Raw genomic sequence first — 13,778 nt, 5'->3', positions numbered from 1 at the left:
TCCAGCAATATGGCGGAGGTCTGTAAATAATCGAGTCTGGATCAGATAAACCAGTGATTGACATAATGAGTAATTGGAATAAGATGACATGCCCATTTCTAACCCTGAACTTCACGGGGCTATCTGGATCAGACTCGTCTATTTATAGGCCGCAATGATCCAGCTGGTTTATTTGTGACTGTAGGGTTGCACAACTTTCACTCACTCACTCAGTGATAAGCGGTAGTCGATTTACTCCAAGACCAAAGTGTGTGGTCACATTAGGGAGCATACATTGTGTGTGTAACGTTTTCTATTCCCAACTTTCTAAAATTACTGTCAGGTTTGCATCAACCTTCAGATGTATATTAGTTTAGATGACTGATTGGGACACTTCATCGTTTAAGTTTCGTATGGGAATTACATGTCAATGTAGGTGTTAGATGCAGTTCAACCAGTGTCATTTGATCAAGGTGAAACAGAGCGGAATGATTGGTCGAAATCGTATACAACAGGTGTTGAAAGTGAAATATTGTTATAGCACTTGTCAACAATATGCCATGACACAGTTTGTAGTGTATCATAAATGTTCGACAAGGAGGGTGTCGACTGGATGTGATATTCACTGATAACGTAAGGTGATAGCACCGATACTTAAGTATGGCTCAGGTTGGAATCAAGGCAGGAACGACCTAGTCCAACGGACATCTGTCATTGTGGAATCTGCACAAAAACGGACATCACTTATTGTGGAATCATCACTAAAACGGACATCACTCATTTTGGAATCATCACTAAAACGGACATCGCTCATTATGGAATCATCACTAAAACGGACATCACTCATTATGGAATCATCACTAAAACGGACATATAGAAATAATAATAAGTGGATTTATAATGCGCCAGATTCCATTCACCAAGTGGATGCTCATAATGCTACCCCGGCCAATGTATCAATGTGCACTCGAATTTCATTCCCATCTCCCTGGGAAGTATACGCCCGTGATAGCCCAATGATTTATGTCCGTTTTAGTGCTGATTCCAGAAGGTTAACAGTCACATTACCATCTCATCCTACCGGGTACCCACTCACTGCTGGGTGAACAGAGGCACACTTAGAACAAAGTCACTTGCCTCAGGAGACACCACATGGGGCAAGACCGAAACCCTAGAAACTCAACTACTCTCCGAGACCAACGTTTCTTAACTTCACCTGATGTGTGACCTGTGGGCTGTGCATATGGAATCATATCCAGAAGGACGTGAGGTCCATCATAAAGAAATCATGTCTACAAAGGAATCTATTTTACAGACATATTTGGTAAAGGAATTTCTAAAAGGTATAGACAGTATAAAGAAATCTCTATAATTGACATGCTATAAAGGAATCGTTGCAACGGAAATCTATCATAAAGAAATCTCTAAATCTATTAAAAATGGAATCAATGGAACGGACGTTTACGCTCAATAACGGACATCCATTACAAAGGAATCGTTGTGAAGGACATCTATTACAAAGAAATCTCTGAAACGTAAAACTATTATATAGGATTGTCTATAATGTACATCCATTACAAAGGAATCTCTATAACGGACATCTATTCCAAAGAAATCTCTAAAAAACGGACATCTGTTCTAAAGGAATCTCTATAACGGTTGGCTGGTTTGTTGTTTAACGCCGCTCTCAGCAATATTCCAGCTATATGACGGCGGTCTGTAAATAATCGAGTCTGGACCAGACAATCCAGTGATCGACCTCATGAGCATCGATCCACGCAATTAGGATCGATGACATGCATCAAGCAAGTCAGCGAGCCTGACCACCCGATCCCGTTAGTCGCCTCTTACGACAAGCATAGTCGCGTTTTACGGCAAGCATGGGTTGCTGAAGACCTATTCTAACCCGGATCTTCACGGATATACGGACATCTATTGCAAAGGAATCTCTGTAACGGACATCCATTACAAAGTAATCTCTAACGGACATCTATATCAAAGGAATCTCTACAACGGACATCTTTTCTAAAGGAATCTCTACAACGGACATCTTTTCTAAAGGAATCTCTATAACGGACATCTATTACAAAGGAATCTCTGTAACGGACATCATTTACATTTCTTTCATTTGGTTTTTGTTTAAAGCCGCGCTCAACAGTATTCAAGCTTTTTGGCGGCGGTTTGGAAATAACCGAGTCTGGACCAGACAATCCAGTGATTGACAAGATGGGCATCGATCTCAGCAATTGGGAATCGATGACACGCATCAACCAAGTCAGACAACCTGACCCCCCGATCCCGTATGTTGCCTCTTACGACAAGCATGTGTTGCTGAAGACCTATTCCAACCCGGATCTTCACGGGTGACATCTTTTACAAAGGAATCTCTGTGACGGACATGTTTCATAATGTTTAAAACAAATATATTACAACGATTTATAATTTTCCCTTGTCCGAGCAGGTCATAACAATCAGATGATGGCGTACCATAGCTCTACTGATACAGGCGAAGTTGGTCTGCGGCGTTGTACCTTATCAAAATCACACCCACGACGGCTGACGGATATTATTTCAGTCCACCCTTATGAGAAGCGAGGGATATACTTGGCATGTATCCCGATCCACGGTATACTGGGACAAGGAGGCGTTATAGACGGGGCGGACAGCTGAAGACAAGTGTGGACAGACATATCAATGATATCAGTTTCATATTTCTTACTCATGGATAAATATATCGCCTTTTCATCAATGTGTTTGCAGCGTCATGTTTGGGCTGTCGCCTACGACGTGATAAAATACTGAGAAAATATACTGTACATGACATAACAAACGCACTGTCATGACAGATTAACTTTAGTAATATGAACGAATTAGGTGGTCCTTAACTGTTTTGTGTTGTATATGAATACTTAAGGATTGCAAGTACCCATTTTTATTGAAACCTCGACAACATATATCCTTTCGTTCAAAGACAGGTATATATAGCCGAGAGTTCCAATCCGTCACTTCATTGAAAAAACAGCTCAACTATCAGACATTCTCTCGTCCAGTTATCTGTGAATGGGCCGTGATTTCTACCAAGCTGTTGCAGGGTTGAGGGAGACGTGTGGTATCTATTATCTTGTTACTGTACCTCCGCCACAGTAAGCCGATACATCACACGCGCTGTCAGGCCGCGGAAGTAGATATTTTACGTGCGCTTTCACATGACCTCTGTTCACATAAAAGATTACTGATAATTGTCACAAAGATGCAAGGACGTCGACACAACCAACAACGTCACGGCAACGCGGTTTAATGGTGAACGGGATCGGGCCTTTTGGCTGTCCTGACAAATCGTTAGATACCACTCTGTACGCTTACTCAAATGTTGCTGAAGACCTATTCTATCCCTCTACCACGGAACTTCACGGGTAAGCAGTTACTGATTACAAGGCCGTATCCAGGATTTTAAAAGAAAGGGGTCCAAAATATGAAGATTCTCTGTCAATTTTACTGCCTACAACATACTACATTTGCTTTCAAAGGGAGGCGGGTGGTGGGAACCTGACTCTCCTGCTGACACTGAAACAGACATAAAATATTAACGACACCGAGGAACAGTTCGAGCTTTCGATTTTTAAATTTCAGTGAACCGAGGTTACTACATATGTGACGAAATTCAACATGAGTTCAACGACATTAACCTGTGTTAATCAAGGACACACAAAAAAAACACAGCCTTAGATACAATACAAAATGGCTGCCAGAAGGAGAAACACTTGCTATAATACAAGTCTTGGGAATTGTTGAGGGAATCCAGATTTGGCCAGAAATGTAAAAATGAGGGGGCGAGCCTGCTGACAATCGATTAATGATCATGACTGATTAAAGATAAAAAAAAAAAGCAACATATTGTTTTTCAGTATCGTTCATGATTCACAATAAATTAAATAGCCAAACTCTCTGTCCACAAACACATCTACTTGGAATCGTTAAAACTGGCCTTGAAACCTTGTTTATTGAACTTATATATGTTTTTAAATCAGTTTGAATATCCTCAATTCATTAAATGACCAAATATTACTGAAAATAATCATTCACAGATTTTAAACAGGATTCAGTGCCTGGAAAATGAAGCAATTGACCATCACTGTCAATTAATTTCACAAACACTTTCGGCGACGCCATTTTCCACAATAAGAGATTCATTCATCCCATCTGACAAGATTTCTTTTCCCAGGTTTGCAGCAGTAATATTTCCCAATTTGGAAAATAACATTTTCCAACTCATGCTTTGGCTAAGTAATGTCACATGAAAATAAAAGAATTCACAGATAACAAGAACAATATAGAAGAAGTGTCTTTAATATTTAGTTTCACATCATTGCATTGAAGCAATGTTAAAATTCAATGTTAAAATACAAATATAAAAATCTCAATTTTGACCAAAATAATATTTTTTCTGAATTTGTCCCCCAAGGGCACTAAGTTGGGAATCTTACATAAATCCCTTCATGGTCTTATTCAGAGCATACAAATACATCATGTATATAAAATCAAATCTTATTCACGCTGTCTTCTACAATCTCAAACAACCAGTGATGGCTACTGGTTCGCTGACAAATCTGCTTGGCGGTCTCGCCGACTTTAGTCTTAATGGTAGGGTCGATGAAAGGGTTCATGAGCAACAGTTCCAGAGTTTCACGGCTGTCTTGCTCCGATGAGGCTAAATGTAAGGGAGTTAATCCTCCGTTTGTTTGAGCATTAATATCAGCACCGTTGTCCAGTAGAAAACTAGCCACACTTGTGGAGTTCCATCGGCATGCACTGTGTAATGGCTGCCATCCATCCACTGTCTTTGCTAAGATGTCTGCTCCATGGGAATACAAGCACTGTAACAGAAAATGTATTCACAATTTGGTTAAAACAATAAACAATTCGTACAATTGAAGAAATAGCCTTTCCACCCATTTGAAAACCTGGTGTTCAGTGATATTTTGCCTTTACGCCATAGAGAATCTGTTTTGTCAGATAATGAAGACCGGTACAAGTTGTATCTATGACTGGTACATGTTGTATCTATGGCTGGTACATGTTGTATGTACGACTGGTACATGTTGTATCTATGACTAGTACATGTTGTATCTATGACTGGTACATGTTGTATCTGGGCGGTCGGGTAGCCTAGTGGTTAAAGCGTTCGCTCGTCACGCAGAAAACCCGGGTTCGATTCCCAACATGGGTACAATGTGTGAAGCCCATTCTGGTGTCCCCCGCCATGATATTGCTGGAATATTGCTAAAAGCGGCGTAAAACCATACTCACTCACTCACTCACTCACATGTTGTATCTGTGAGTGGTACATGTTGTATCTATGAGTGGTACATGTTGTATCTATGACTGGTTCATGTTGTATCTATGGCTGGTACATGTTGTATCTATGACTGGTACATGTTGTATCTATGACTGGTACATGTTGTATCTATGAGTGGTACATGTTGTATCTATGACTGGTTCATGTTGTATCTATGAGTGGTACAAGTTGTATCTATGACTGGTTCATGTTGTATCTATGAGTGGTACATGTTGTATCTATGACTGGTACATGTTGTATCTATGACTGGTTCATGTTGTATCTATGAGTGGTACAAGTTGTATCTATGGCTGGTACATGTTGTATCTATGAGTGGTACATGTTGTATCTATGACTGGTACATGTTGTATCTATGACTGGTACATGTTGTATCTATGAGTGGTACATGTTGTATCTATGAGTGGTACAAGTTGTATCTATGACTGGTTCATGTTGTATCTATGAGTGGTACATGTTGTATCTATGACTGGTACATGTTGTATCTATGACTGGTACATGTTGTATCTATGACTGGTTCATGTTGTATCTATGAGTGGTACATGTTGTATCTATGACTGGTACATGTTGTATCTATGAGTGGTACAAGTTGTATCTATGACTGGTTCATGTTGTATCTATGAGTGGTACATGTTGTATCTATGACTGGTACATGTTGTATCTATGACTGGTACATGTATCTATGAGTGGTACATGTTGTATCTATGACTGGTTCATGTTGTATCTATGACTGTGGGTTGTTGTAGACAGCAGTCAGCTATATGACAGCGTTTAATAATAAAGTCTGTGCCAGAGAAACCAGTGAATGATATCATGAGCAATGATCCTGCCTCATCCTTCCAACAGAGGTTGCTGGGGGTCGATACTGACATCGATTCCAAACATTCCTACCACTGAAATGTTTGGATTTCATTGATTGAAATCTGACAAAGCTCCAGTTTTTTAACAGACAATACCAACCAGCAGCAAAGGTTGCTAGGCAACACTGATTAAGATAGGATAACCAAACTCATTTTATACAGATTTAGTAAAGGAAAATATGCAATGAAATATCCACAAGCATGGTCTCAAGACTTTGTCAGCTCACACGTATTCTGTTTGTGGTAACATGAAGAATCAACACAGATCTGGGCACGTTGGAATTGTTTATTCGTCAGAAAACAACCCGGCAACAGAAAAATCTATGTAATTTCTGTTTCAGCACAAAAACCTTTTTGTTTGTTTTATTTAATGCTAAAGTGAGCAATAATCCAGCCTCCATATTTCATGTAATAAGCGTCCATGAAAATTAACAAGTGCATGTGTGTGGGTGTGTGCTCATTAAAACTATGTTCCAGTTAAAATGTTGTCAGAGATCAACCGTAAGAGAACAAACTTTGAGGAAACTTTTTCGAAACAAATTTATACCCCTTCTACACATTCTGTAAATAATCTATAACATTCACAAGAAAATGTTCAGGCAAAGTACAGGGCACCACTGGATTACTATACAGACTGGTCTTACAGATTGTAGTGAAGCACTCAATACTAGAGTAAGCCAGTCTGTAAAAAATCAAGTCTGGGCAAGACAAACTCGAGACTGATATCCCATCCATTTAGTCATTGTTAGACAAGCATCAGTTACTGGGGGACTATACTAACCATCAATCTGTGAGGGGCTCACCTTGGCGACGTCGAGATGTCCATTATATGATGCCCGATGCAGAGGTGTGTAGCCGTCGGTATCATGGGAGTGGACAAGTCGAGGACAAGATTGCAACGTCTCTTCAACGATTGCAAGTTTGTTGTTCTCGGCAGCCCACAGTATTCTCTTCTCAGGGTCATCTGAAAGGTGAAACTCAAGTCAGACATAGATATGGACAAGCCCCAAGTTATCTTCCAATGCTGGAATCCAAGACATTTGTGCTTCGAAAATGCCAGGGAGTAGAGGTGGCTGACTGGTAAAAATGATCCCAAATAATTTCACTTGGGTACAATGTGTGGAGCCCATTTCTGGTGTGCCCCACCATGATATCGCGGGGATACTGCAGTGTAAAACCCAACTCACTCACTCACTCATCCCAATTAGCACCCTTCCGATTGATCAATGTACACAAGACATATTAATTCGTTATAATACGCGCCTGTGTGTTATATGCACCCTTAATTACGGGCAATTAAATTCTGGAAAAATATATGTGTCGTGTCTAATCTGCTAATACGCACAGACTTTTCTTATGTATCATTTCAGGCTGTCAGAATAAACCACGAAATTTACGATCGTTCAACTCTTTCACCAAAGTTATATTCTAATAAGAGCCCCCTATTTCTAATTTTGAGAGCGCCCTGTGCGCTTATTACGTTGAATACTGTAAAACCTGACACTAAAGTGCCAGGAGTCATTCAGATCAATAGGCACAGAACCTGCAAATATGCTTGACTTTTTGAAAACAAACTATTTATTGAAATCATCAATTCAGTGACCACCCCAATGAAACCGACAATTCCAGAACTCCCACTTTGTGATGTCACTCATAAGGATCATGTTAGAACCGGTCTTCAGCACCCATGCTCTTCGCAATAGGCGACTAACATAATCAGATGGTCAGGCCCACTGACTTGACTTGGTTGATGGTGAATGTCATCGCATCCCCAATCACTTATCTGGTACAGGCTTGATTATTTACAGACACATAACACAAATGTAATAGTGTTGAATGAGTGTTAACAACAAACAAACAAATGCAAACATAAAATCTGAAATAGCAGACAAACAAAGTGAATTTTGCGAGGATGACCTTTCATCCGACCAATCAGAACTTTAAAACGGCGTATTCAGAATAATAGTTACAGGCTTAACGACTAAATCTATACAATCTAGGTCATATATTAGCCATTCGAGAATATTCTTTTGTTCAGGTTTCACATTTTTTAGCCAGAATTTGTCAAAATATGTTTCAAAGCGTAGTCGCCAATTTGAAATTAGTGCTGTAAAGCACGAGAAAGCTGCCTTCTGATTGGCTAATGTCGACTTCTTGCCAGTAATTCCATTGGTCGGTCAGAGTTTGTGAAAGGTCGGTCTGAAGTGACCCTAGGGATGTCCTCAGATCTTTGTTTAGCGGCAGCAGGGTCTAAGATCTGATTTTAATGAGATTGAAGTCTTGCAGTAGTTCAAGTTAATGTGGTTTCACCATAAGGTCTCTGAGTGACTGACTTATAATGATTTGTTTTAATGCTGTTTTAAACAGTTTGTCACTTCAGTTCTATCAAGGTGTGTTGACTTAAATTTATTGTGGGAGGAAAGTCGTTGGTGAAACCCAAGAGCACATACATCATGAAAATGCTGCAACAACCAATGATCACCTAATCCTGACACATCAAAGGGAGTCCCAGTGTTTAAAATTGGCACTCATCTTGTAGTCCTTGCCAATCTGCCCAATAGCAAGGGTATCATAAGGGCTGGTAGAAATTTGCCATTTTAGGGGTTTTGCTATATGTTCTCATTAAAAGGACTAGTGGACTGAATCTGTTAGTTTCTACGCCTGGGGACGCAAGTCTGCACAGCACATTGCAGAACCTTAGACATTTGGGTCACTCATGACCATTATGACATCGGAACCTTGTATTAACGTGATTAATGGAGGCAACTCAGCCAACAAAATAGCAGCCTGGGACAGGGACAGGACCCCCAATGACCCTGCGGTCCCCTGAGAGGTACCCTGAGAGCATCTTCCCGAGGCAAGACAGTTAACTGACCTTAAAAGTCCAGTTTCCACCCTTGCCGAACTAGGCTGGAATTCCTGGGCTCGATCGTAGCGTCACAAGTGGTTATTATGATTTATGTCCCTTCTGAGCCTCTCCTATGGACCAATTCGATTCCATCACTTGCACTTGTTTTAAACAAAATGGCGGCGCCCAGTCAAGACGATCTGATCGTTAATCAAGATCTATATTGTGATACATCGCGAAGTGCATCAATTCACGCGAGCACCTTGATTAAAAATATGAAAAGGTTTGGAAAATATCTCTTGACAAGTTGGCGGTGCACATGCTTTGCAAATCCTGCAATCGACCGATCTGCACAACAGCTTACGAACCGTTTATCAACTTCGTTGCAAGATTTTGATTGGACTATGCATTGACTCGTTAGTCCAGCCAAACTGTAAATCCATAATACCAGCCTAGTTAGGCAAGGGCGGAAACTGGACTTTTATGGTCAGTTAACTCTCTTGCCTAGGGAAGATGCCTGAGAGGAACCCTGAGAGGAACCCTGAGAGTTCTACAGCTCACTTTCAATCTCCTCCTGTGTGAACTCGTTCACATCATCTTCATCATTCTCCCAGAAGCTCTGGAACTTGTTTGGCTCTCCATCCTTGGCCTGCAGAATCTGGAACATAGTGTTGCAATGAAGAACAACAGTCAAAAATAAAAGTTTAAAATTTGAAACAGGTAATAATTGCTCCTGTAGTAACACAACCCAGTGGTTGATTGTAGGGCTGGGACAATACACCAACTTTGCGATCTAGTTTGTATCACGATACCTAACATACGATCTGATATGTATCATGATACATGCATGTGCCCTTATCTGTGGTCCCTAAGCCATCTTTTTCATAGACAGGATGGCCAAATACCTGATTTCCAGTCGGCAGTGTGAAATATGGCACAACGTATGAAAATATTTACATTTTCACTACAAACTTTCACTACTAGTTATTTAGTGTAACGGTTATCAAAGCAAACATTTAAGGTAAGAATCAATACTTTTTACTAAGTGTGCGAGTGTGATGATACTTGTATCAAGAAGTAAAAATAGCGATCCACATATGCATCGGTGTATCTTCCCAGCATTAGTTGATAGTGTGAACACTGACCTACATAATCAGCCTTTGATGACACAGTAACGTGAGTGAGTGAGTTGGTATTACTCCACATTTTCCAATTTCCCAGCAGCAGCACTGAGGGGCCAATCAGAAGTGGGCTTCACACAATAGATCCATGTGGGGCATTGAACCCAGGCCTCCAAGCATGACGGGGGCGGTCAGGTAGCCTAGTGGTTAAAGTGTTTGCTCGTCACGCTGAAGACCCGGGTTAGATTCCCCTCATGGGTACAATGTGTGAAGTCCATTTCTGGTGTCCCCCATCATGATATTGCTGGAATATTGCTAAAAGCGGCGTAAAACCATACTCACTCACTCACTCACTCACTGACGAGTAAACACTTTAACAACTTAGTAACACAGATAACAAGTTAACAACGCAACCTGATCATTTCAGATGGCCTTCATCCAAACCAGCCTTTGTGGCCACTCAATCCTCATTCAAGTACGAGACACAAACTGTGCAATCCGATACATATCGGTGTGTGTAACATATGTTTTTCATAGACAGGATATTCAAATACCTGGCACACTGATGATTTACAGTTGGCAGTATCAAGTATGGTGCAATGGATGAAGATATTTACTTTTTCACTACTAATTTTCACAACTCATTTGTGTTTGGTGTAACATTTATTTAAGAATACATTTAAGGTAAGAATCGATACTTTTTACTTAGTGTGCAACTGTGATCAATACTTGCATCGGGAAGTGAAATATCACGATCCACCGATGCGTCGGTGTATCGTCCTACCACTACTTGTCATGTCCATGAATAACAAAAAACACATTAATAAAATCATTTGGAGACACGTTTTCAACAAAAACTAATAATTAATTGACATATATTTGGCAAACAAAAGCAAACTGTTTCCCATATTATATGCAAGTATTTTAGAATCATAAGTCTGTTTGTTTGTTGTTTAACACCACACTCAGCAATATTTCAGCTATATGATCGCAGTCTGTAAATAATCGTGTCTGGACCAGACAATGAAGTGATTGGCATCATGAGCATCGATCAACGCAGTTGGGATGTGATCACATGCATCAACATGCATCGACCAAGTCAGCGAATCTGATCCTGTTAGAAGCCCCATGCAACAAGCAAGGGTTGATAAAGACTTCTAACTCGGATCTTCCTGGGGCTGTATTTTAAGAGCAGCACTAACCTGATGAAGAACATCAGCACACTCAGGGTCTAGTTGGTCAGGCACATCATCATAATCATCAGGCTCGGCCATCTTCCATCTGCGCCTGTTGATCGTACAGAAAGATAATGATTGCTGCACACAGTCTAAAGCATCTCCTTACTCAAGATCTTAGCCTCTGAGACTTGAAGCTGGGACAGAAATTCAGTGCATGTACTGCTACGTATAAATAAGTTTGATTTTGACTGCTACACAGTGCTCCCCGCTGTCCCATAGTGTTTTCCAAATAGATGTCTGATCCAAATCTAGATCGCACTTGATATGCTTCAGCAAAGTGCAGTTGTCTTGACAACAAATGCAAAATAGTTCACTTCCTAAGACACTGGCTTTAAATACCAGTAGGTTATATTCTACATCATGCAGAAATATATTTATTTATCAAATGGCGATGAAAATGAAAAAAATGAGTCAGCAAGGGCAGGGGGCCATGTAAAAGAATTATTTTAGGCTAAAAATATCATTTAGATCTATACTAATCCTGAAGGAAACACTTCCACCCGTATCCCCTCTTCAAAAGTTAAATATAGATCTATGCATGCTTTGGTGGTCAGTCCTTTTTATCATGTATTTTTTTAGGGGATAACAGTTCTCAAACAGTTGAGCAACTTATTTTTTTCATTTTCTTATGTTTAGTCGGTAGGCAGAAATGTCACACTTCAATGATCACCACCACATCGAGTCGATGATCGACAGTGATCGTCACAAGCGGGTGTGGGCTAATCGGGAGAATATTATTATTAACGAATTCTGTCGTTTCGATTATAGCAACGTTAGCTGATGAAGAGTTAGATGCAACACCTGCCTGTTGATTTCAAGTTCTTCGAGACAAGGCCTGATTCCGCAAAATCAACCAAAACACTCCTCGAAAAATGTGACCGACATGTTTACCTCTGCGAGGCCGTGTGAGTTACTTGCCCTTTAGGAGGAGTCGCTGTGTATCCACGCATTGTTACGAGTTTGCACCAAAGTACGAATCGCTCATAAAATCACCAAAGGCAACATGATATGAACCTCAAAGAAATATAAAAAAAAAGAATACTATTAAAACGGATTCTAATCAGATAACTTCAATGTACGTTTAACAGAGCCGAGAGAGTATGAAGTGATACACGTGAAGGGACACGATGTAGCCCTGTAAACGTCGTTTCAAACAAATAAGATGTTAGCTATAAACGTGACATGTCAGTTCTTCCAACTTCTAAATGTCGGTCAAAGAATTATCCAAAATTAGTTGAAAGAAACCACTAACATAAGAATCGGGTATTTAACTTTTGTACTCGGGCTGATTGTGTTTCTTCAAGAGCGTGGATCATTGCTCATCCTGAAGACTACCTTGCCAAATCCTACTGACACGCCACTGTGAGTGAGTATGGTTTTACGCCACTTTTAACATTATTCCAGTTATATCACGGCGTGTCAGCTTAATGTGGGAAGAAAGCCCGAAGTGATGCAGGTCTCAGACGTTTACCACTTTGGTGAAACCCACGACCAAGGGTATGGTGCCGACAAACATAGAAACATAATCGGAACGAACCGGGATTCGAACCCACATTCATAGGTTTCTGGCGTGCCCAAGGGACGCAACCCTGCACTGCGAATCGCGGCGCCTTAGACGACTGGGCCACCCGTGTCGCCTCACACGTCACTGTGAGGTGAAATGGTTCAAGATTACGAGAGTGGCCGAACAGTTCTGGGATAACAATGATGGACCGCGTTGATGGAGTTCCTTGTTAATCAATTTTCAACATAAAAAAACCCCGAGGTCCACATATATCTGCTAACGATGCTGGAGTGTCTGGATCCCACTGGGGTGGAAGGATGTCTCCTGGTTGTGTAGAAAATCATCCACAGCCGAAATGATGTTTTCATTATTTGCCTCATAGTTTGGGAAGAGGTGTAAATGTGACCGTGAAAAATCAGGTGAATACGTAGTATGTTCAGTGCCTCCTTGGTCGAGTGGATAGAGCGTCTGCCCGGAGTGTGGTAGGTCGTAGGTCCGATCCCCGGTCGTGTCACACCAAAATACGTTCAAAACTTGTTACCCTGCCAGGCGCTCGGCATTAAGGAACTACAAACAAGGACTGGTCGCCTAGGAGTCAGTATAGACCCGGGTTCGATTCCCGACATGGGTACAACGTGTGAAGCTGACATTGCTGGAATATTGCTAAAAGCGGCGTAAAACCATACTCACTTACTCACGTTAAACTGCGGCATAAATAGTCTGGACTTGTACAAGCAGCCACACAGCTATATAAGTGCAGTTATCTTGAACGCGACGTTAAAACGCTTGTTTGTTTTGTGTTTCATATAACAACACATGGGTAGTCCAATCACCGACAGTGTAAACTTCTTATTACACAGGCCGACTTCCAAGAA

General features: G+C 40.8%; 1 protein-coding gene across 1 annotated transcript; it reads right to left on the bottom strand.

The window, feature by feature from the left end:
* Positions 1–4,310: 4,310 nt before the first annotated feature.
* LOC139471735 (ankyrin repeat domain-containing protein 49-like) lies at positions 4,311–12,293 on the bottom strand. The gene is made up of 5 exons (XM_071254216.1): positions 12,205–12,293; positions 11,364–11,448; positions 9,602–9,698; positions 6,996–7,156; positions 4,311–4,853 (listed from the first exon to the last, which is right to left on the bottom strand). Exons 2-5 carry the CDS (start codon positions 11,433–11,435, stop codon positions 4,518–4,520), a joined length of 666 nt encoding a protein of 221 aa, XP_071110317.1. The 5' UTR covers positions 11,436–11,448; positions 12,205–12,293; the 3' UTR covers positions 4,311–4,517.
* Positions 12,294–13,778: the final 1,485 nt, after the last annotated feature.

The sequence above is a fragment of the Haliotis cracherodii genome, unplaced genomic scaffold (genome assembly GCF_022045235.1).
Source record: "Haliotis cracherodii isolate W230 unplaced genomic scaffold, xgHalCrac1.p SCAF_23, whole genome shotgun sequence".
NCBI lineage: Eukaryota > Metazoa > Mollusca > Gastropoda > Lepetellida > Haliotidae > Haliotis > Haliotis cracherodii.
The sequence above is the reverse complement of the archived record's forward strand: the minus strand, read 5'-3'. Positions and strand labels throughout refer to the sequence as shown.

What these genes read in the sequence shown, in the direction of transcription:
- LOC139471735 (XM_071254216.1), bottom strand. Translation starts at nt 11,435, where the DNA reads ATGGCCGAGCCTGATGATTATGATGATGTGCCTGACCAACTAGACCCT. An exon ending in CACACAGGAGGAGATTGAAA is followed by an intron (nt 7,157 to 9,601) that starts GTGAGCTGTAGA and finishes TTCACCTTTCAG; the next exon opens with ATGACCCTGAGAAGAGAATA. An exon ending in GACATCTCGACGTCGCCAAG is followed by an intron (nt 4,854 to 6,995) that starts GTGAGCCCCTCA and finishes TTTCTGTTACAG; the next exon opens with TGCTTGTATTCCCATGGAGC.